The sequence below is a fragment of the Notechis scutatus genome, chromosome Z (assembly GCF_049901735.1).
Source record: "Notechis scutatus isolate UNSWTSFEM ecotype Mainland chromosome Z, rNotScu1.2, whole genome shotgun sequence".
Classification (NCBI taxonomy): Eukaryota; Metazoa; Chordata; class Lepidosauria; order Squamata; family Elapidae; genus Notechis; species Notechis scutatus.
The window spans coordinates 84,549,349-84,573,239 of NC_142025.1; the positions used below are offsets into that span (position 1 = coordinate 84,549,349).

The 23,891-nt window shown below is 39.3% G+C and overlaps 1 protein-coding gene and 1 long non-coding RNA gene across 5 annotated transcripts in view; one reads left to right on the forward strand and one right to left on the reverse strand.

The window, feature by feature from the left end:
• Positions 1–18,534, reverse strand: DCAF7 (DDB1 and CUL4 associated factor 7). 2 transcript variants are annotated; one of them, XM_026679845.2, is made up of 7 exons: positions 18,266–18,534; positions 16,369–16,527; positions 6,951–7,062; positions 4,738–4,856; positions 4,126–4,335; positions 3,816–3,933; positions 1–2,251 (listed from the first exon to the last, which is right to left on the reverse strand). In XM_026679845.2, exons 1-7 carry the CDS (start codon positions 18,401–18,403, stop codon positions 2,079–2,081), a joined length of 1,029 nt encoding a protein of 342 aa, XP_026535630.1. In that variant the 5' UTR covers positions 18,404–18,534; the 3' UTR covers positions 1–2,078. The 2 variants fall into 2 exon arrangements, with proteins under 2 accessions (XP_026535630.1, XP_087801907.1); XM_087945781.1 differs by lacking the exon at positions 16,369–16,527.
• The window catches only part of LOC148128954 (uncharacterized), a 15,237-nt gene continuing 9,487 nt past the window's right edge, over positions 18,142–23,891 (forward strand). The window contains exons 1-3 of one of the 3 annotated variants that reach the window (XR_015745699.1): positions 18,621–19,008; positions 21,688–21,729; positions 23,667–23,793. This is a non-coding gene — a long non-coding RNA (uncharacterized LOC148128954). Of the gene's footprint in view, positions 18,256–18,620; positions 19,009–21,687; positions 21,730–23,666; positions 23,794–23,891 lie in introns of those variants that run through there. The other 2 variants (XR_015745700.1, XR_015745698.1) reach the window with 2 other exon arrangements.

Consider the following 23,891-nt stretch of genomic DNA (forward strand, 5'->3'; position numbering starts at 1 on the left):
TAATTTAGAAATGTTCCATTTTATTAAAACGTAAGAAAGGCAGAATTCACATAAGGAAGTAGGAATGGAACAAACCAAAATATGCAGAGGAAGCAAGATTGACAATTTAAAAATTCCAGCATTCTACTTCAAACTCTTTAAAAAACTGTTTAAAATTTGTACAGCATGTCAATACAATTCAGAAATTAGTGTTCTAAATCAAGATAAAATCCATTTCATGTATTTTTCCATAAAAATCAAAATATTGCAATATTAACCATTGTCTGCCACATAAAGATAAGATTAGTAACAATTTTGCCTAGCAATATTGGTTTAGAAAATATATGCAATACTTGGGAGTGGAACATAAATCAGTGCTATTGCTCATTGAAAGAACAAGAAGTTTGGAACTTTATACAGTCATGCTACAAATTTCACACCTTTAAGAAATCATCACACTGGGATACATAACATGTTACAGTTCAGAATTGGTAGTAAAAACAAAAGCCCATATTATTTAATATCCCATACAATAAGAACATTGTTCCTTGTAAAACAGATATCACAAATCCATATTCATCACTTGACAATCCAACACTGCATGTTAGATCTGCATTTTGGCTCCTTTAATAGATACATCTTATACCTATGGTGCTTAGACCAGTTTAGGTATGTATATATCAATTATATTTTTCTCTCAGCTGTACTATACTCACATATTATTAGACAAATAATTAATAGTCTTGTCACAATTGATCTTACCATATACACGATTGGTGGTTACTTTCTGATCATACCTCCTTCAAGTTACTGTGGAAAAATGCTGTCTGATATGAAACTATGACCTCTTCTCTGAAATCTAAATAAGTTATTCCTTTGTGAAGGAGGAAGAATCAATCATAAATACACTCATTTTAGTATATCAGAGAAGAGCTATCGTACATATACAGGTGACACTATCAAAGCAGCTTGATATGGGAATAATAAGCAGCATATTAATATACACAAAATACTTGAACATTTTGAAGTTCCATAAATTGCATCTATCTGATCATTTTTCAGAAAAAAGCACCATTCCATGTTAACATATAATTCTCAACATTTTAGTATGTGTAAAAGCTTTGCTGCCTTATGGAAAGATTTTTGTTTGTTTTGCATAATTGTATCGCTGCTAAGAAAAATGATATAAAAACTGCTGTTGAAAGTTTAAGCAAAACTTCTCATCGGGCAAATGCTCATCTATTAGAACTGTAAAAACCACTTGTTGCTGAAGTGGTTCCTACATTTTAGTAAATAATATATAGTTATAAGGGCCACACACATATACAATTTAAAACTAGATGCACTTTTGTACTCAGATACTAGGTATGTATCCAAATACCCACAGTTTATACCCACAGTTCAATCACTTTTGAAGAGTGTTTAGTTGTAGAGAAGGGACAACAACATTTGGATGATTATCTAATGTAGCATATTAAATTAAAGTTTCAATCTAAGATATTTTTGCAGGAGTAAAATGTATCCTCCAACAAATCCTGCAAAGGACAAGTCCTTGCTTATAGGCAAAGGACAATTTTAACAAAAGCAGAGCTTAGTTGCATAGAAGCCCTGATAATTATGGTACCTCATAACTGGTATCAAAGAAATTGCCTAGAACCAGGGAGGGAGAGAAAAAGAATATAATATTTAATAAAAGGTACTGTTAGACTGCTATAACAATGAATAGCTTTTAGGCATCTATAACAAATTATTTCAGGTAGAATGTTAATTGGCATTCAGTGCCATTGCAATAAAAATGCTCAACACAAATGGCCATAATATATACATAACTTTAATTGAATATGTTGATAAAATCTGAGATGATCTAAAACACCAAGGATATCCCTGCATTTTTAAGTCATTGGCATGGAGTGGGGAAGGTAAGAGAGGGAAACGATGGGTAAGAAGTTCATCATATATACTCATTAACTTCAGTTGTAAGTCTTCTTGGAAGAAGTTAATAAGAGCTAGTGACACTGTTTCAATGCAACTTTGTTCTTAACTTTAGAAGACTGAAAGACTACCAATCTGTTTCATTATTTCCCATAACCTAGTTATTTTTACACTCTCAGGATTTCTAGACAATTGTTATAACAGATAGCTATCCAGTCCGGCTGGGTTGATGCCCACTGTACATTGTTAATTTCTCCTTCTGCTGTGTAAGCCAAAATTGGGTCCTCAATGGCACGAGGCATTTGCTGGATATCCCAAATGAGAGCTTGATGGTCATCCGCTGTCAAAGGTGAAATACAGATTTTGTTAGTTCTTTGCAGATAATTTATTTATCCATGTATTCCAAAATAGAGGGAAAAAGCCTTGAGAAGTCATGGGTGACATTACTATCAAATATGTGTGACAATATCTGGCTAATCTTGAAAATTATTTTTTGTTGGTGGCTAGATATTTAAATATTTTTACAAGATAAAATCATATTAATTAAATTGTTTTGTAACACTTCAAAAAATAGGCATTCTTAGTGTACATCAATACATCAATACATATATGTTATTGTTGAGAGATCCTTGGTTCTCTCTGCTTGTTTTCTTGCAGACATTTCATTACCCTAACTAGTTAACATCATCAATTCCAGTAAGGAGTGCTATTGTCAGTTTATATTCTGATGGCTTGCCTGTCAGTGTTGGTGGGGGTGGTCTTAGAGACTCTTTGGTTTTGTCACCAACCGGTGGGCTGCGGCCGACTGGTGGGTCGTGAGAAAATTTTGGTGGGCCGCAGAGAAATCTCACCCCCAGAGCACCCCCACAAAGCAATTAATCCAGGTTGCATAGAAACACAAGGCTGCACCGCCCACATGGCCCGCAGGAACCCTCCCTGCCCATTTACTCCTTACCCAGTAAACTTGCTTGCTAAATTGCTATTTTTCCTTTTTCCGATCATCTGTTCTGCTGTGCCGGGAGATTTAGATTAACTAGGAAGCAGGAAATGGTTGGATTTCTTGCTTTCTAGCTAGTCTTTAGATCTTTGGCTCAGCACAGCCGAACCTCCCTTAGGACTGAAGGTTTGCTTGCAAGCAAATTCAGTGCAGACTCATGGCAAGCAAATTTGAGAGACTGAGCTAGCCGATGGCAGATAGATCACTGAATGATTCTGTGATTCTGTGAACAACTCAATCTACTTGCTTTGCCTGCTTTTGGGTAAAAGTTGCTCTTTTTTATAAAAAAATCAATATTTATATAAATATTTATATTTACATACAAGTCATGCCCAGCCAGTCACATGACCAAGCCACACCCACAAATTAGGTCACGCCCACAGAACCAGTTAGTGGTCCATGGGATCTAAAATTATGAGTTATGAGGTCCAAAAGGTTGGCAACCCCTGCTGTAAAGCACTATGGAGCAATATATAAGTCTTGATACAGCAATTGTTATTGCTGTTTTCAAAAACAGTATCTCAAGAAAGAGTGAATAGGTCAAGGAGAAAATGAAAACCAAGAAAGTTGTGGGTCAATGGAGTTAATGATTCATAAAAACAGAGTTGATTTAAGAAAGGAAATCTACAATCAGAGAATGTATGTGGAAGAAGCAAGGAGTTTTGTCAGAATAATTTTGCTGATGCCAATGAAATGGCATAGACAAAATTATGCTTAGATATATTTCCTTTTTGTCTTATCTCATGCCTTTGATTTCTTTGGCATATTATTTATTAGTCTTCAAATTATATACAAGAATGTAAAGACTGCAATCCTATGTTCACATATTGGAAAATGATAGTAAATCCCAATCATTTCTTAAATGCCCAAATAAAAGAGAGGAGGAACACAAATAATCCATCTTTACCTGCTGTACAGATATGGCAAGAAGAATGTGGTGCCCAAGCAATACCATTTACACATGCTCGATGATTGTTCAGCCTGGCAACTGGTGTACAAGGAACTCTGACATCTAGAATCACCACCTTAAGAGGGAAAAATAATTCTAAATATTAATTGTTTTGCTTTATGGAACTAAATGCCAGTAAAAAAAAAAATTCAGGTAGCAAAAACTGTAGTCCCATTGCTTTCACCATGTAGTTGGAAAGCAGAGTTTACCATACTCACTATATACTCAGAAACAAAGTGTACTAGGCGTTCTCACAGAAGTGTCTCACCTCCATACCATCCATTGCCATTGTTGCAAGGTAATTAGGATCTTGTTTATTCCAGCAAAGGCGAAGTAAAGGATGGTGCTGAGGATCCTCATAGATAATAGTGCTATGTTCCAAGTGCCTTAGGTCAAACATCCTCACTGAGCCATCAGCACCAACAGAAGCAAACATGTCTCTCCCACCTCCTGCACGGCTGAATGCAATATCATAGACCTGTTCAGATACCAACATCAGAAGGTGATAAAATATGATGCTTCCCATATTAAGGATTCCTGTCCCACTTTAATTTTTCATGCAAAGGCAGGAGTAAAGAAGGTATGTCCAACCAATTACTTGCTTTAGCCTAAAAAAAGGACAATGCTTACCACAAAATAGGGCTTTAGGCATAACACTCTCTCCTTCTGAGCAGAATGTTTCTTTTGCAAAATATTTTACTTTGTTGTATTGATTCCCCATTATCAATGAATTACTAAAAGGAAAATAAATGCATTACTAATAGTAGCAACACAACCCACCTTGGCTCCTAGATGACTATTTCCAATGTATAGATTGGATTTTTAAAAACTTTTACTAACTGCACATATTTACAGAAAAAGAAAAATATTACACCATCACCTCTTTGTCATGGGCAATCAACTGAGTCTTGACATGGCCAGACACTAAATTCACTCTTCCCAAGACCTGGCCAGTTTCCAAACCCCAAATAGTACAAGTTGTGTCAATGCTAGAAGTACCTGGTATAGTTTGAGAGGAAAGAAAAAAATATTAGAACTATTTTTTCTTAAAAGCAATACAAATATGGGTCATTACATAAAATTTCTAATCCTAGACCTCAAGAAAGTGAACTTCTATCTCCTTAATTTACAGAAAGCAACTTCAGTGTATCTGTTAACTCTTTTGTAAAATAGTAAAGTAGTTTACAAAAATTAACTCTTTTGTGAAATGGTAATCCTTGGATCCTCTGTGGCAATCAAAATATTTAAATCAAATTATCAGTTTTTAAAAAAATAAAAAAAATGTATGTTTCTATACTGTGATTAATATTGATATTCTATTTAATATTATGGGACTATGACTGCCTATATGATCCAAATATTTGACCTGAACTAATATGTGTTAACAAAAGTAAATTTTAATCAATAATTATCTATAACAGAATAAAATTACATATATTCATTTTATGCATCAATGTAGTCCACTAGTATAAACTTCAATTTTAAAGCCTTAGTGATAATTCAAATAAAATGGGAGAAAAAAATATAAGGCCAAGAAGGTGCTAGCTATTGAAGGGACTCATTATGCAATTATAAAAGCAGACCACCAAAATCACAAATCATTTTTCTGCTTAATATTTGCCAATTTAAAAAGCTGATAATTATTTTGCTAACTAGCTCATAATTGCACCAACAAGGAATTGCCAAAAGAAGAGTGGTTAGAATAATTTTTTTCAGGTCTCCTTATTGGATAATGTAATTTTAAAAAGGCTAAAGATAAAGGTATCTGGACAGCTCCATGTCAATTTAACCAATCTGTCATAACTAAGTCAAGTACATGTAGGTAGTCCTTTACTGTTTGTTCAGTGACCATCTGAAATTAGGACAGCATTGAACAAAGGGACATACAACACTTCCTGAAGTTCTGATTACTGCAGTCTTAGAGTCTACAATACAGTTATGTGACAAAAATTCAGATGCTTAACAACACGCCCACTCTTATGACCATAGCAGTGCTGCAAATTCCTGCTGTCATGTGCTGAGAAGTATCAGCCGGCTAAGCCCATCCATGTGCAGGTCTCCCACTCATCCCCCACTCCTGCAAATCCTGGGCCTCCTCCCTGCCCAATCACGTAAGTCCACTTATCTTCCCTTTCCATGCAAGTGCTGACAAGCGCCTCCAGCTGATATGAAGCATAGTTATTGTAGAAAGCTAGCCAATGTGATATTTCCGAAGATAGAAAGAAACTTAGAACATGACAATGACTGGCAACCATCTCACAATGTACTGAGGCTCTTTCTATGTCAGGGAACATCATAAGATGAACACCAGCCCTTGCAATGTTTCTGAAGGCTAGAAAGAGCTTTGAAGGCATAATAAAGGCTGATGCTCATGTGGTGACATTTCCAAAGGTAGAGTCTCAAACATCACATTAGATAGATTTCTATAGCACCTGCACCTTGCATCAGCTGTCAATAGCTGCACAGAAAGGGAAAGTAAATGGGCTAGCAGGTTTGGGCAGGGAGAATGCCCAAGACTTCTAGGAGAGGTGGAGGGTGGGGGGAGAAGGTGCATACATTGTGAAGGTCCATATCCCCTTGCAAAAATTTCATGACCCATATGATCACTTAACTATGGCAGTGGTGGGAGCTAGGATGGGAGTCAAGTTTTTACTGTTGGATAAAAAAGTCATAATGTCTAGAAGAAGCTCTTCCAAGTCTAGTTTAATCTTATGCTGTAACTTTTAGGATCTCCTCTGGCCATAATTGCAGAAAATTATTGGCATCTTTTTTTTTTTAATTTTGAGAACAAATGAAAATAAGCCTAGTCAAGGGGGAAAAAAACCCCAAAGAAACTCCTCTAAATCTTCCTTTCACTTAAATCCATGATATATCTCCAATCATTTGCAGCTAACCACTCCACCCAATATGTTAAAGGCCATTGGTCACCAAAAGATTGTCTATTTCTTATCTAGAAAATAATTCAAAGCCTACCTTTGGCTAGTTTTTGAGATATCTGTCAAAAAATTTCTTATCTAAATTTATAAATAGAACTTTTAGTTGTTTTAATCATGTTACCATCATCGTTCTGCTACATTAATATTTGGACCTTACCTAAGAGATAAGGATCCACTTCATTCCAATCAAAGGAAGTCAGTGGAGCACAAAAATCAGAATTCTTATTGTTGTTCAGCAGACATTCTAGCCTGGTCTCTGTTTCACCCACCTGAACAAAAAATATCAATAAATACTTGTCATCACATTAAGTTAGTTTACATATTTAAAAGAATATGGATTCCCTAAAACTTAGGAAATGGCCATTCTGTGTTTGTCCTCCAAAGTCTCACACTTTTCCATAATTCTGCATGTATTTCATTTCATCCAGAGAGCAACAGCAGAGACAATATATAGTTTTCCCATTGCAATTATTGGATTCTTCATATTAAAATACAGAATTCAAGAGAGGCTTTTAGTTAAATTGGAGGGAATTCCTTACAGCAACAGTCATATTTCTCCTTGAACCCTTAAATACATTTTGCGGGGGCACAGAAGAAAATCCAACTGCATGAACACATTTATTTCTTGTAATTTTAGATTTAATTAGAGGTTATCAGCAGAAACAATGAATGCAGCCAATGACAAGAACAGTATCGTGTCCTACACATGCAAAAGGCACTTGCATAATGATACAATGCTGCTTTCATCATTTTGACAAAATGTCAGATCTTCTTGGCTATAATTTAATTTAAATCTGATTTTCTTTTTAAAGTTTCTTATTCATTTTTTAATTAAAATTTGTATAGTCCTTGACTTATAACAGTTTACTTAGTGACCGTTCAAAGTTATACTATTGAAAAAAGTGACTTAGACCATTTTTCAGTTATGACTTTTGCTGCATCCCCATGATCATGTGATTAAAATTCAGATGCTTGGCAACCGGTTCATATTTTTGACCGTTGCTGTGTCCCAAAATCACAGGTCACCCTTTTGTGACCTTCTGACAAGCAAATTCAATGGGAAAGACAAGGTCACTTAACAACCGGTTACTAACTTATCAACTGCAGTGGTTCACTTAACAATTGAGGTAAGAAAGGTCACAAAATGGGGCAAAACTCACTTAACAAATGTCTCACTTAACAACGGAAATTTTGGGCTCAATTGTGGCTGTAAGTTGAGGACTACCTGTATACCACCCATTTTGCCATTTTGGGATGACTCTAGGTGACTTACAATATCATAAAAAATAAATATATAAAAACATTATAAATATAGAAACTGATTAAAATCAGTTATAGAGTAACTGATTAAAATGAATTATAGAGTAAAAGACTGAGTTTAGAGCGGAGCAGTAGTGGTGCCTTCTCAGTCACTACAACTGTAAAAGATGACCAGGCCAAGTCTGGGTGGTGGGGGTGGTGTGTCAAACACGTCAGTTTGTAGGTTTGAACTCTATCCTGGCTACTTGTGCCTGACATCAGCCACCTGCAGCCTACAGCTTCTCCATCAGGGCTCCATACCAACCAGCAAATCCAGGTTTTAAGGCTCCTTCTAAAGGCCAGAAAAATAGGGGTAAATCTCAAGTGCTGGAAGAAAATGTTCCAAAGGGCGGGGGATATAATAGAGAAGGCTCTTCTCCTAGACCCAGCCAATTTGGCTAATGGGGTTTGCAGTAGGTCCTTTTTACTAGAGTGAGACATGTCAACCCCTTTGGGGCAAGATTTGGATATCCTGGACCCATGCCATAATGGATTTTAAAGGTAATTGACCAACAATATATTCAGGTTATTATTGATAGTGATTATGATAAATTCAATTTTTTTTAAAGGTGAAATTACTTCTGATTTATAAAGCACTCTTTGTAAATAATCTTCTCTTAAAATCCCACAAGAGACTTAAACTTCCATATTTTTGAAGCACATTTTTGCGGGTTTTTTTAATCCCACAGATATAAATATTATTTTTGCTATCCATTCATGAGACATAGACAAATATCAAACTTCCAGGATCTATCTTATTCTTTTAAACAGATCAGCAAGATCAACCAGAAGCAAATAATATTTTCAGAAGCATTAACTTTGCACAATGCTTTCATACAAAAGTTCAGAGCAGAGATGATAGAGCAGCAAATGCTATGTGAAATACTTTGGTAATGTTCAGAGATGCAGCTTCATATGTAATGGATATAAGATGCCATTTGTTAAGCTGGGCTCTAGAGAGCAATCTGAATTACGGTTACTGTAGCTGATCTCTGTAGTGTAACAACCTATCTACCTAAGTTCCTTGATTCTATGGCCTGACTGGTCATGAATTTCCCCAGGCTTATGGCCTAAGGGGACTTTAAACTGCTTTCTCTTAAGACCAATGTCTGAGATGGTTTGAGAGTTCATGGCCAATAGCACAGTCTTGGATCTGATGCAATTTGTCAAGTGTTAACACATAGTGGTGACCATAGACAAAATCTAATTTTGTCAAGGCGGTAACTTGACAAATTACTCCCACTGGAAATGGAGATTACCACTTCTTCCCTGTTATTGGTGAAATCACTTTCTGGTTGCCTTGATGTTGCTCTCTGCTGTAGAGAGGCTCAGCCTAATTGATCATCACCACTGATTGATTTTATCTGGTTCCACAGGGAGCTTGGGGAGTATTCCTGCAGATCTGGTACATAGTTTGACTGTGCTTCAGTCATTGCCTAGAGCAGGGGCCTGCAATCTTAAGCACTCAAAGAGCCATTTGGACCTGTTTCCCACAGGAAAAAAAACACCAGGAGCCACAAAACCTGGGTGGGTGTGGCCAACTCGACATCACTCTCTCCACCCAGTCACATACAGCCCCCCTAGCCACGCCTACCCAGCCAGTTATTAGAGCAGAAAACCAGGAACCACAAAACCCTTCTTTCTCTCCCCCCCCTCCCTCTTTCCTCCCCTTCTCTCCCCATCTCCCTCTCTCTGTGGAACTCCCCCCGTTGTGGTTCACCAGCAGCCAGTGCAGACGGCAGAGGTATCGGACAGTGAGGACGAAAGGGAACCAGTCAGGGAGTCTGGAGAAGACTTGGGCGAGGGTCCTGCCGTCCGATGCAGGGATGGGGCCAGGACCATCTGGGAGTGGGGTGCTGCCTTCAGAGCCTTTGGAGTCTGGGAGCAGCAAAGCAGAGGACCCAGGGGAGCCTGTTCCCAGTGCGCGTGTGCGCAGAGCTGATAGAAGGCGAGAGCAGCTGAAGCAGAGGGGGAAACTCGGCTGGGAGGTTATTGCCCCTCCCATAAGGGATAAAAGTCAGACCTCAATGACGAAAGCTTTTCAGGAAGCAAAGCAGTTCAATATATTCTGAGTCCTTTTTGAAGCTCTGCGTATTCTGGTCGGTTTTTCCTAGTACTGTTATAATTACTTTGGAGACTTCTGTTTTTGGCAGCATTCCATAGCACTGACAGGTGTGTGCTTACCTTGGAGAACTCTTTAAGTTAGTTTTGACTGTGAATGAAAATAATTCCCAGTGTTGCATTAAAATAGGTTTTGCTTTTAAAACAAATTTGTGTTTCATTAAGTTTGACGAAGCCTGGGTCAGAATACCTCTTCCTCTCTGTCTCTCCCTCTCCCCTTCTGTATCTGTCTCTCCCCCTATCCCCCGTGTGTGTGTGTGTGTGTATCTGTATCTCTCTCTCTGTCTCTGCGTCTTCTCTCTTGCTTGGAAAGTCAGCAAGCTCTCCTTGGGGCTCTTCGCTACTCCTTTTCTTTCTTCTTTTTGAAAATCCAGGCTGGCTGTGGAAAGAGTGAGAGCCACAGTGGAGGCTTCCCTTCTCTTCCCCCTCTCCCTCCTTCTCTTCTCGCAACCCCCTGGCTGGCTGTGGCAGGGCCGGGGGAACGCAAGTGTGCGGAGACCCTCAAGTGAGCAGCCAGGCATGGCCAAAATGCAGCAAAGGAGCATATGGGGCAGGCAGCCGCTCCTTGAGGGGAACTTTCCCATCAAAAGTTTAAAAAGCAAAGATCAGAGGTTTTTTTTAAAGAGCTAAAAAGAACAAAATTTGTAATATAGTCCTGTATATCTTTAAGTCCAATTGGATCAGAGGTAGTATTCACCAGTTCTGGAGAACCGGTAGCGGAAATTTTGAGTAGTCCACAGAACCGGCAAATACCACGTCTGACTGGCCCTGCCCCATCTATTATCTGTCTCCCAAGTCCTAGCTGATTGGCTGGTCTTCTTTTATTGTCCTGCACAGGAGAACGGAGCTGGAAAGCAGATTAGTGGGGTGGGGAGGGAATGGGGATTTTGCAGTATCCTTCCCCTGCCATGCCCATCAAGCCACGCCCACCAAGCGACACCAAGCCCACCAAGCCACACGCACAGAACCGTAGTAGTAAAAAATTTGAATCCTACTACTAAATTGGATGACTTTCATTGCCAGAAAATGTATTTTCACTGTGAATTTCCTTATAGCAAAAGTGGTTTGGAGTTCCAATAGTAAACAATGAAAGAACAGAAAAAAAGTTGCAAAAATCAACCAAGGAGCAAGATCAGCAATGAACCAGTATTAAATCAGAAGACAGAATAGCTTTAAAGGGTGCAATTAAAACCCAGGCGTACTTAAAAAAAAAAAAAGCTGAGGGGAAAAATGGTAAAAGATTGGACCTTCCAATTGCTCCTTACCAAGAATTGCAGTCTTCAAGATCCCCTCTTCTCTGTAGGTATAACAATTGTCCGAAGGTCATCTTGGGTCATTCCTAGTCACTCCTTCAGAAAACAGGGAGCAAAGCTGCCAAACAACCAGCTTTGGTGGCAAAATCAGCTGTTTGTCAGTGGGAGAAAAAGTCACCCCTGCTCAGTATGTCATCCTGGGGGAAGTCCCTGAGCTATGTTTAGTTTTAGTTTAATTTGCTTTATTGTCATTGCAATGAAATCAAACACCATCTTCAGTGCACATCGTGACCATGAAAATAAACACAAACACACACCCTTCACTCTCCACACATTGAACCGAAAACCCCTGACACCACACCAACACTGCACTATACAGCAGAATTCAAAAGAGCTACTGCCCTGGGATAGAAGCTGTTTTTCAGCCTATTTGTCCTTGTTTTTATTATTCTGTATTGTCTGCCAGATGGTAATAGTTCAAAAAAGGGTTCCCAGGATGAGATGGATCTTTAAAAATGTTTTGAACTTTCTTAAGGCAGCTATAAAACTCTTCCAAAGAGGGGAGAGGGCAACCAGTGATGTTCTGGGCAATGATATTAACCCTCTGGAGTGCTTTCCTATCTACCACTGTGCAATTGGCAAACCATACAGAGGTGCCGTATGTTAAAATGCTCTCTATGGTGCAGCAGTAGGAAGTCACCAGCAGTTTTTCATTCAGTTGTTGTTTTCTGAGAAGTCTCAGGTAGTATAATCTCTGCTGGGCCCTTTTGACCAGAGCTGCAATGTGGGTCCTCAAATGTATGCGAAAGAAACCCAGAAACTTAAAACTGGCCACTTGCTTTACTAGGTCTCCATTGATAATCAAGGGCTGTCTGTCTGATCTGTTCCTTCTATAATCCACTATAAGTTCCTTGGTCTTATTGGTGTTGAGGACCAAGTTGTTGTCTCCACACCACGAAAGCAACCGGTCCACCTCATCTCAGTAGGCAGATTCATCCCCCCTGGAGATAAGTTCCACCACTGTTGTATCATCTGCAAATTTAGCAATAGTATTACTAGCATGAGTGGGAATGCAGTCATGCACATAAAGAGTATAGAGTAAGGGACTCAACACACAACCCTGTGGTGTACCAGTGTTAAAAATAAGGGCTGAAGAGGTATGATTACCTAATCTGACCCTCTGTGAGCGGACAGACAGGATATCCATAATCCAAAGGCAGATTGAATTAGAAAGCCCAAGGTCTAGAAGTTTACACATGAGTCTATGTGGAAGAATTATGTTAAATGCAGAACTAAAATCCACAAAAAGCATCCTCACATAGCCCTCCCGCTGTTCTAGATGAGTCAGAGCAGTGTGAAGAGTGATGGCTCTTCTTCTGTAGATCTATTTTTTCTGTATGCAAACTGGTATTTATCAAATGTATGCGGAAGACCAGAAATGATATGCCGGCAGACCAATTTCTCAAAGCACTTCATGATGATAGGAGTGAGTGCCACTGGTCTGTAATCATTGAGGTTATTGACCTCAATGGCAGCGGAACAATGGTGGAAGCTTTCAAACAAGATGGAATAGTGGACTGGGATAAAGACCGATTGAAGATCCTGGTAAAGACTCCAGTCAACTGATCAGCACAGTCTTTAAGTACTCGGCCAGAGATACCGTCAGGACCGGCAGCCTTTCTAGGGTCCGCAGCCCTCAGAATGTTCCTCACCTTCTGTTCCTCCACAATGAGGTGGGGGCTACAATTGGCTGGTAGTTGTGTTTTAGCTGTCTCTGATGCCTCCACTTCAAAGCGAGCAAAGAAATGATTCAGTTCCTCTGCCAATGAAGCATCCCCCTCAGCAGGGATGACATTGGTTGGTTGATGGTTTGTAACTTGTTGAATCCCTTGCTCATGTTATTGCTATATCAATTATCCTCAATCTTCCTCTTATAATCAGTCTTGGCCTTCCGAATACCTTTCTTCAGATTAGTTCTGGCAACACTGTATCTTGCCCCATCACCGGACCTAAAGGCCTTGGTCCTGTCATGCAAGAGGCGCTGGACTTCATTGGTCATCCAGGGTTTCTGATTGGGATAGATCCTAGTAAGTTTATCCACAGTGATAGTATCTGTGCAGTGTTTGATATAGCACAGAACAGTTGCAGTGTGCACCTCTAGGTCAGGGTGGTAAAAGATGTCCCAATTTGTGTTCTCAAAACAATCCTGAAGTTGTTGGGAAGCATCTTCTGGCCAAGATTTCACTGTCTTTATTATAGGCAGAGCCCGTCTCCTAAGAGGGATGTATGCTGGTGTTAAAAGCAGTGACATATGGTCTGATTGTCTCAAATGTGGTAACTGTATAACCTTATAGCCATGTTTGATGTTGGTATATACTTTGTCCAATATGTTTGCTCCTCTAGTAGCACACTTAACGTGCTGATAGAATTTAGGGAGCACTTCTTTTAAATCAGCTTGATTAAAGTCCCCACTATGATATTCACAGCATCAGGACACTTATTCTGCTGATTACTAACAATGTTATACAAGAATCCCAAAGCTATGGTAGTATTGGCATCAGGTGGGACATAGACTGCAGTAATCAAAACCACGCTGAATTCCCACAGAAGATATATGGGTCTACATTTAAGAGTCACATACTCCAGATCCATGGAGCAGCGGCTGTCTACAGTCTTTGTATTGATACACCAGCTTTTGTTCACATAAAGGTTTAAACCTCCCCCTTTATCTTGTCAGAATCTCTACTCCTGTCCTGCCAGAGAGCTAAGTAGCCTTCCAGCTCAATAGCTGCATCTGGAATGAGTGAATGAAGCCAAGTTTCTGTAATTAGCAAAACACAGCAGTTCTTGATGAATTTAGTATTTGCAATCTGTAGCCTTAATTCATCCATTTTGTTAGTCAGAGATCTTGCATTTGGTAAGAAATATACTTGGAATTGAAGGCTTGTGTGGAAACTTACTCAGTTTAAAGAAAACCCCAGCACGGCATCCTCTCTTCCTCTGCCTCTTCCTCCTTCCTGCAGGGATAGTGATACATGGCTCCCCCAGAGGCCTAGCTGCCTCCTTCGGTATGTTATGAGAATGTATAAAATCCATAATGTATAAAGTCCATAATAGCCTTTCACATTTCAGTCCAATTTGTAACAAGGCTTTTGTTTATTGAATAAATTACAACTGCCTGAGTTCAATTACACCCACTAAACCATAAATCATGGTTTAAAAACCACAATGGATGAATTCATGTAACAAAAATGGCAAAACCAAACAGGACTTCATCTCACACACACATTTGGTGTGTGAATCCAAATACTATTTTCACCTGTACAAAATCAATGGTTTCCCGAAAACGATGTACAGAGCAGGAGGTGACTCTTTCTCCTGCTGACAAAGCTTGGAATGTTTATGGTAGAATTACAGAAGAAATATTGGTATATAAAAGCATGCCAATGTACCTGCTAAAAATGTAGTAAGCAACATATAGGAATATTGATTGTAGGACTATAATACAAAGCACACTGTTATACTATTGCCATATATCACTTTATTTTTGTGTAAATGTGGAATAGCAGCGTACCTGAACTCTAGCTAGAAAAGTTCAATTTCTAACAGTGAAATACAATTTATTTCAATTACAATTACCAGCAATGCTCTAGGCATCTCTATTGCTGCTCCATATCAATGAGCTGCTCATAAACCAAGGAGCTGCAGTGGATTTGGGGAGAGGCTGCCCTAGTGGAACTTGGTCAAGCACCCTAATTATCTCTTTATTCCATTGGGTAACCACTATCTTGACTGAGCTGCTCACCAGATCCTTGGGCCTTCTCTGCTGCACAGAGTAAGCCAATCTAACAACTCCTTCTTCATTAGGGGTGGGTTAGTTGCAACATTAAACTTTATAGCTATCATGATGATCTATCCACAAGAAGGACCTAAGCTTTATCCTGCCCCCTTTTAAGATTCTGTCTGCCCCAAGATTAAAACCAGATGTAACGTATGATCCTTTGTTGGTTCTTTAATATCTTGGGCCAGGTGCATTGTCATGGCAGCCAAGAACTCTTGAGCTGCTCTAGATCCTTCAGCCAGGATAGGCAGGTTGAAGCTCCCTAATACCAGTTTGGCAGCCATGGTTGGGATCCTGCTTTGCAACAGAGGGAAAGATATAGCAGCAGCTAGCCCAAAGGCCCCTTCAAGTATAATCACACTAACAAGTTCTCACATCTGTTTAACTAGAGTAGTATCCCTTGATGCCAATAGAGTTTCAGGGTTGACAATAGCTACCACCAACCATCATCCTGGGACAAACTGAAAACCTGGAGGTAGGGGAGGAGATCTTTGAGAGATGAACTTCCCCTTTCCCCATGATACCCAGGTTTTGGTAATGCAAGCCAGGTCTGCCCTCACATCCCCAATTGTGGATGAGGATGTTATGTTACAGGTCTGGCATTCAATATTACAGCGGGAGTTGAATCCCCAGTGTTCCAAGCATTTCTGCATGGAACTATTTCCAAATAAGAACCATATATCATTACATTAGGGAAGACAGATGTTCAGGTTATTTGTAATATATTTCTGATCAACTGCTGAAGAATTCACTTTTTTAATGATAACTGAAGAACTTACATGTGAAATGATTATCTCTTGAATCATTATCAGTCTGTTGAATACAATGCTATATTTGAGATACTACTATGGTCTTATTAATATCCCAATTATTATGAGAATATTCTGAGAAATCTATGAAAAAGGGCAAGCTACATGCTTCAAAAACCAAACTTTTTTATACTTGAATATGCTAAGTATAACACTTCTTTGTAGTTCATAAGAGCAGATCTGCTACTGTAGTTTTTTAAAAAAAACAAAGCATAGAATTATTTAGAATTATTTTCTAAATGGTCTACTTACTCTCCACACCCGCAGATAGTCACCACTGGTTGCCAAAAGGTCTGGATAAACTCCTTTGGTATCTGGTATCCACATGAGCTTGGTAGTAGGATAGGGGTGATCAAAAGTATTTCTGCAAATGAATTCAGAGCTTTCTTCATCCAACCCAACAAGCTGAACCTATGAGAAAAAAAGTATGTGTGTTTGTAAGTGTGTATGTACATGCATGTGCACACGCACACACACAAATTCAGGACAAAGACTAACACAGTTACGGAAAAATGTTTACAAGCAAAATTGATCAAGTAAAACTAAATAAATTCCAATGTCCAGATGGTATCTATCTAAGAGCTCTTGAAGCAATTAAGAATAAAACTGTCAATTTTTCACAAAAAATAATACAATTCTTTTAAACAAAGGATTGGAAAAATGTGATTCCAATTTTTCTAACAATATTGAGAAGCAATATAGGAACGTAGAGACAGTTTGGGGGGGAGGGGAATTAAAAGAATTGTTAAAGAGAAAATAATACATACCACTAGTCTTGTTGAAAAGGAACCAAAGAGAAATCTTGTCTCACTAACCTTCCAGCTTCTTTGAAAGTGTCAAAAAGGATATGGAGAAGAGTACTTCTCCAGGAATACTTCTCCAGTCAGGAATTGGTGTAAGGACTGATATTTTTTATTTGCATAAAACATATCTGGAATTAGAGCTGATCATTCAAGTTACCATGCGGACTACATAAATGATTACACAGAAAATTATTCAGATCAGCTTTTAAATCAAAAAGTAATTGTGATGCGCTCCAAAAGCAACCTTCCAATCTGGATGAATGGCCTTCAGAATGATGAATGCAGTTCGCTAGAAATAAATGTAGGGTGCACATTGGCACATAAATTTCAAATAAATTCCAAAAAGTCATGTATACATAGAATAGTCACTGATTAGAAAGAGTATCTTGGAGTCAGGGTAGATGGTATCAACCAAGTTTGCAGCTGCTATAAAAATGTTAAATTCCCACTTGGACTTCTTAGAAGAACTAAAAATAGAATCGTCAGTATAATATTCCCTTTATATAAACCTATAGTAAGACTAAACTTTAGCTACTGTTTTGGACACATTTTGAAAATGGTATTACAGAAGTTTTTGTTGTTGTTGTTATATAGACCCAAGAATTCACTGCTACAATTGTGGCAATGGCAGTCAATTTGGATAGCTTGGGAAGCTTCAGATCACACACTAATACTGGCTACTATTATGATAGTGATGACTGCTTACTATTTCCTGAAACAGAAAACATGAGTTAAATAACCTTGTAAATTTAAATTATAGATAAATGCTCCTTGTAGGAAAACAGCAGTTATAGACCTCCAGTTCAGGCATGTGAGTTTCCCAAATGAATCCATTTGGCCAATATTGGAATAAATTCTGCAGGGCTCTTAAGACCAAATTAAAGCTGAAGGGACATAAGGTAGGCATATCTCAAGCAAACTTTACGCCGTGTAGGGATTAAAGGGCTAAACGTAATAAAACAACTTCTAAAGCTATCGAAATTGAAAACGAATGTTATTCCTTTCTCACTTCCTAGAGAGGCAGAAAGTGCGCAGATGCAGTTTTTTCTCCTCTTTTCATCACACCACCACAAAATATCCCAACGGCCCCCCCTGCCTATAGTGAAAGCAAGCAGCCTGACCACCAACTGGAAGCGGCAGAGATGCTCCGAGGGCAAAACCTAACAAAACTTCCCCGAAGCAGCTCCGCCTTTCGCGCATTCCCCTCCCCTCCCACCTTTTTGGACACTCACTGCCTTTAACTGGGCCGCTGGCGAGGACCGACTGGGGATGCGCTGCAGTGCGGAACCTGCCCGGCCTCACCAGTGACTTCTCCTCGCCCGCTGACCCCAACCAGGTTGGCTCACCTTGTTATTGTACTCTTCTACGAAGCTGCCTAGGGCAAGTCGAAAGCGCTTGTCGGGCCTGACACTCCAATTCATGGCGTAGACGGTCCATGGAGCCTCGTACTTGTAGATCTCCTTGCGCTTCCCGTGCAACGACATGGCGGGTGGGAAGGCTTTACTTCGTCAGCCTCTCACGACCTCCTCTCGAGGTATCGCTCCCGACAGCCTTTCTTCACCTCACACAACGACGATGGCTAACCCTACTCCTCCATTCACCCTATTCAAACTCTGAGTTCTCATTGGTCCTGGACCACGCCGTTCCTCAACTCCAAGCCTTCTCATTGGTTTTGCGAAACGTCCACCTCGCTCAACCTCCGAAAAAGATTTACATATTGGCCATCATGGAATTAACCATTAGCGGAGAAAGTTGTCGTTCTTGGATAAAGCCCGCCTCTTCCATTACATTTGAGCGTATCAAGTATGATTTAGTTAGTCGTTGTTATTTTTTTTAAAAAAGGTGACGACAACGAAGAAAGACGTAGAGATAGAAATGTAGAACCGGTTTCTCTGAACGTTATTTTGGTTTGTCCGGAGCGTTTTAGGCGATCTAGGAAGTTTCGTCGAGAGTCGGAAAGGTGTGCCTGGTGCGAAAGTCATAGTAACTGGATAGAAACATGCAGTAATGAAAGTAATTAAAGGGTGCTTTTAACACAAGTGTAATTTCTTGTGCCTAATGCTGTTATCCTTCCTTTGCTTCAATCTTGGTATGTATTATCCTTTGTTGGTGTTGTGGTACAGCATGATTGTCCAACCTTTTGGCTTGCTTGGGCTGCATTGAGCGAAGAGGAATTGTCTTGGGCCGCGTGTAAAATATGTCATATTGTGTATATTCATAACAAACTTATTTTATCTTTTATATTTTTTATTATCTTGTGGGGCCGCATTACTAGCTGCCCAGAGCTGTATGTGGGCTGCGGGTTAGACACAACTGTTATAAAATAATATTAATGATGAGGGAATTATAAATATATCCAAACAGTTTGTCTTTACTATAATGTATATTTCAAGAAGGCACAATGTAGGAATTGCTATTAGTCCTGGTGGGCCCTGCTCATGTTGGTCCAGGTTTTGATCCCAGGCTTGGTACCCATTACTGGCTAATTTCTTGGCTAAGATGGCCCGCAAGACCCTCTGTGTACACTGGCTATTTACTGAATAATGTGTCCATCACTTGGTCTTGTAGATAGATTGGATTTCTAAAGCACACACAGAAAATGGGGCGGTAGGTCATGCATATAAATAACTCAAAATTTCTGTTGCTAAGTAGATTAGATTCAACTTTATTGTCATTGCACATGAACACTGGACATGAACATTGGAGAATGCAGTTAGCAAAACTCATTTAAGTAAGATACTTAAATGAGTTTTGCCACAGTTGTTAAGTGAATCACTGCAGTTGTTAAGTGAATCCACTTTCCCCATTGACTTTACTTATCAGAAGGTCCCAAAAGGTGATCACATGATCCTAGGTCACTGCAACTGAGTTTTGATCACGTGACCATAGGGATGCTGCAATGGTCATAATTGTGAAAAACGGCCATAAGCCACTTTTTTCAGTGCTTTTGTAACTTTCAATAGTCACTAAATGAATGGTTTTAAGTCGAAGATTATCTGTACAAACCCAACATCGTTGCTCCCTTTTAGGATAAATACTGTTAGACAAAGTTCATAAAATTATTTATTTTATTTTAATTAGGTTTTAAAAAAATCCTGCTTTATTACTTTACAAGTAACTCAAGGTGTCATTGGCCCCCTCAGAGCTTGGTTCGGAAGAGTTGGAACTGGGACGTCTGACATGGAAGGCACGCCAGGGCACTACCCTTGGGCACTGGTGCAGGTGGTCGACCAGACGGAGAGCTGCCTGCCTGCACAGACAGGGGAAGAACGGCTGCTGACTGGTCCTGAGAGGCAGCTGATCTCCCCTGATGAGGAACAGCTGTCTAGTCTACTGGATCCAGGGACAAGGAGAGTGGAGTGCAGGCAAGCCCAGAGAAGGGCTGCAAGCCCCCTTCCTCACAAAGAAGACCTGGAGAGGAGTAACTTAAGAAGAAGTTAGTCTTTGCCAGGAACAATTGTTTGCTTTGACTTACACTCCTCCGACTTTCACTATTGCCCATTGCTGTTTGCCTTGCCTCACTTGGAGAATTGCTCTCTGCATTTTGTTTTGGACCTAGACTTTCTCTTGTGGCTGAGTTTGGCCTTTGCTTCATTGGAACTGCTTCCTGTCTGGGACATGTTTCTTGTCCTGAGGACTACCCTTGTCTTGTGTCTGGACTCTGCCTTGTGGATTGGATTTGGAACCCTGGACCTTGCCCTCTGAGCATACTCCTACTCTGTGGGCTTTCTTTGTATTACTGGGGCTGTGTTTTGGAGATTGAGAATGGCTGCCTTCAGGGTAGTGTGGGGATGGAGCTTTACCGGTCTTTAGAGGACCGTTGACTGGAATATTTGTTATTATTAAGAGAAATAAAGAACTCTCTAAAGGCCTGCCTTGCTTTGATCATCTGGGTCATAACAGTCACAAACTTACATAATGTACCTTCTTCCTATTTTCCCCATGACAACTCTCTGAGATGGGTTGGGATGAGAGTGAGTGACTTGCCCAAAATCCCTTTTTAAAATAACTTAATGCCAGTATCAAAATACTACACAAGTGTTTCTCTAGCTTCATCCATGAATCCATGAAAAAGCACATTACACCAAACTCTCCAAGGTTTGAGCCTTCAGCTAATCATGCCATTTCTGCTCATGCATAATCTGCTTCTGTCACATACTACCTTTCATATACCCTGTTTCTCCAACAATACGGCCTCCCCCAATAGGAAGTCCCAGCATGTTTTATAGGCATGAAATGAAATTAAGCCCTTCCCCTCAAATTAAGGCCTATATTAAAACATGCGAAATAGGGGAAATTGTGGGGGGGCTTGCCGTTAGGAAGTACTCTTGTTGCACACCCGGATATGGTGCTGCCTGTGTTGACCCCGATACAAAGTGCCCCACCAACGCCGAGGTCAACATCCAAGCCGTTGGCACCCACCCGCCCGAAGATGCAAGGGGGGGGGGAATTAAGTCACCCCCGAAAAGACAACCTAGCCATTTTTTCAGGGCTCAAAAATAATAATAATAAGACCCAGCCTTATTATATGAGAAACACGGTAGTCAGAAACCAACTTCCATTGTGAAGAATAAAAAATTTGCATTTATAATGCAATTTTTTTCTCATTTTTTTGGTATGCTTCAGAATAGAATTCTGCCAAAGAAATTAATCCCTCTGCATAATTCACTCTTTTTTTTTCTTTTTATGAGGAATATTAGTTGTGTCCCTCCAATTGTCAAACCTGATATAGTTTTCATAGTCATTAACATTTCTTTAATTACCACAGATATATTGGATGGCTTACTATTTTTCAGCATTTGAATAACATGTAAGTTCTTTTTGTCATTTGTTGATCTTGGAAACAAACATTTGCAACGTGTTTCAGTTTTCTTTTTTGACATGTCATTATTCCTACAGCATTTCCATAATACTCCTTCAAGCATTCCCCTTCTAATTTTAGATCATCCTGGGTTTTGATTAATTTCTTTTTCATGTCATATACAAATAACTATACTTATGAATGATCCTTCATTCATAATTAAATCTACATCTTTGCTTCCTTGCATGTATTTATCAAATCAACTCTGCATGATCAGATCACCTTTATTCAAATCTACTAATACTGCAGAATGTACCTTATTCCCTCAGAACTATTGAAAAATAATAGAGTAATGGGTTCCAATATTGGAATCATTTTTCACTCATATTGATACCACTCAATGCATCCCCAAGGACTAGGGCCCTGGCAATTTTAGTGCCAATATTTAAGAAGAGGAAGAGAGATGACATACTAACTATAAGCCAATTAACTTGATTAATATCATCAGCAACCTTTATGCTAATCACCTCCACAATAAGCTTAAGGACTGGCTGGATCAAGGAAATCTGATAGCAGAAGAGCAGGTTGGCTTTGTAAGAAGTAAAGGAACCATTAATCAGTGTTTGGTCTAACAGCACTTTATTAAAAATTATTCAACTAGCAATGCTGTATCATTGTATGCTCCCTTCATTGATCTTAAGGCAGATTTTGATTATTCGTCCTGGACCAAATTATGGGAAAAGCTGAAAGTTGCATCAATTAGTTGTTGGTTTCTTCATTTAATGTGTACCCTACACACAAATATACTTTCAAGATCAGGTGAAATATGCAAAGGTTCCTTGTGAAACCAGTTACAGCTAAAAAATGGATAAACAGGGATGTATTTCCCCCCCACCTCCGCTTTTCAATTTTTATATCAACTGTATGGTGAGATGCCTAAATGATCCACATTTCCAACCCCTAAACTAGGAGACTATAGCATTCCCCAGCTGCTGTATGCAGATGATGCTGTAGTACTTTCCAGAACGGGTGTCAAACTCAAGGCCTGGGGGCCAGATCTGGCCCAAGGGGTGCTTAGATCTGGCCTGTGGGGCCATAGCGAAGGACCGGCCCGCAGTGCCTCTGCCGTCAAAAAAGGTAGCTTGTGAGGGCCATGCATGCCCCTCCCAAGCTCCGTTTTTTTCTGGCAGAGGGTTGCAGGAAGCTGTCCCAGCCCAAAACAGCTCAGGAGCTTGTTTTCACTAGCAGAGCACTTGGGCCATTACAGGCTTCCCTGACACAAGTGACATGCTGGCCATGCCCACCATGCTCACACCTACCCCAGTCCTCCGAGGTCAAACACAACCCTGATGAGGCCCTCAGTGAAATCAAGTTTGATACCCCTGCTATAGAACATGTCTTCCTTAATTGCTCCGTTTAAAGAGACATCAGATCCAGTTTCATTCTTCCTCTAATTAGTTGATATCCTGTTTACCCAGATCCAGCTTATGTCCAGATGCTGCTTATATACAATGCACCTCTTGTTATAGTGTATGTAGTCAATTTTTTAAAGCAGCACAGAAAATCCATCAAAATATGCCATCCTGCAACACATTTCCTATAATTCATTCAAATGTTAAATATGATCACTTTTTAATATTAATGGTTTTAGATACATTTGCTTTGTTGTAATTTTAGATATCATACTTAATATAATTTTAAGGTTTACATCATAATTTAATATAGGCTAATCCTGAATCTCACTTATTAAATGCTAGATTGGTGATTTTACAAATGTCTTCCATTTTATTTTTTATTATCTGTATTAGTTTTTGAAATAAATTGAAATGATTGATTTAAATCTACTAATACTCCCCTTTCTTAGTTTCACATATATATAAAATCTCTTTTTTCCTTAATTTATTTAATTTTATGCTATTTAACTAAACTATTTACATGTTTTACAGGTAAAACAACCTAGGAGAAATTTCCTGACATTTAGAACAATCAATGGAACAACTTGTCTCAAGAAGTTGTGAATGCTGCAACACTGGAAGTTTTTAAGAAGAGATTGGACAACCATTTTCTGAAATGGTAAAGAGCTTCCTACCTAATTCTGTTATACATTTTAGTACAATTTGCCATATCAGCACATTGGCCCATAGATACTTGGCATTGGATAATCAAGGGTT

Excerpts from the sequence above, each read along its gene's own strand:
- DCAF7 (XM_026679845.2), bottom strand. The coding sequence starts at position 18,403 with ATGTCGTTGCACGGGAAGCGCAAGGAGATCTACAAGTACGAGGCTCCA. Across the intron at positions 16,528-18,265 it reads TAGAAGAGTACAATAACAAG|GTTCAGCTTGTTGGGTTGGA; the intron begins GTGAGCCAACCT and ends TTTTTCTCATAG. Across the intron at positions 4,336-4,737 it reads TGATTGCCCATGACAAAGAG|GTCTATGATATTGCATTCAG; the intron begins GTGATGGTGTAA and ends GTATCTGAACAG.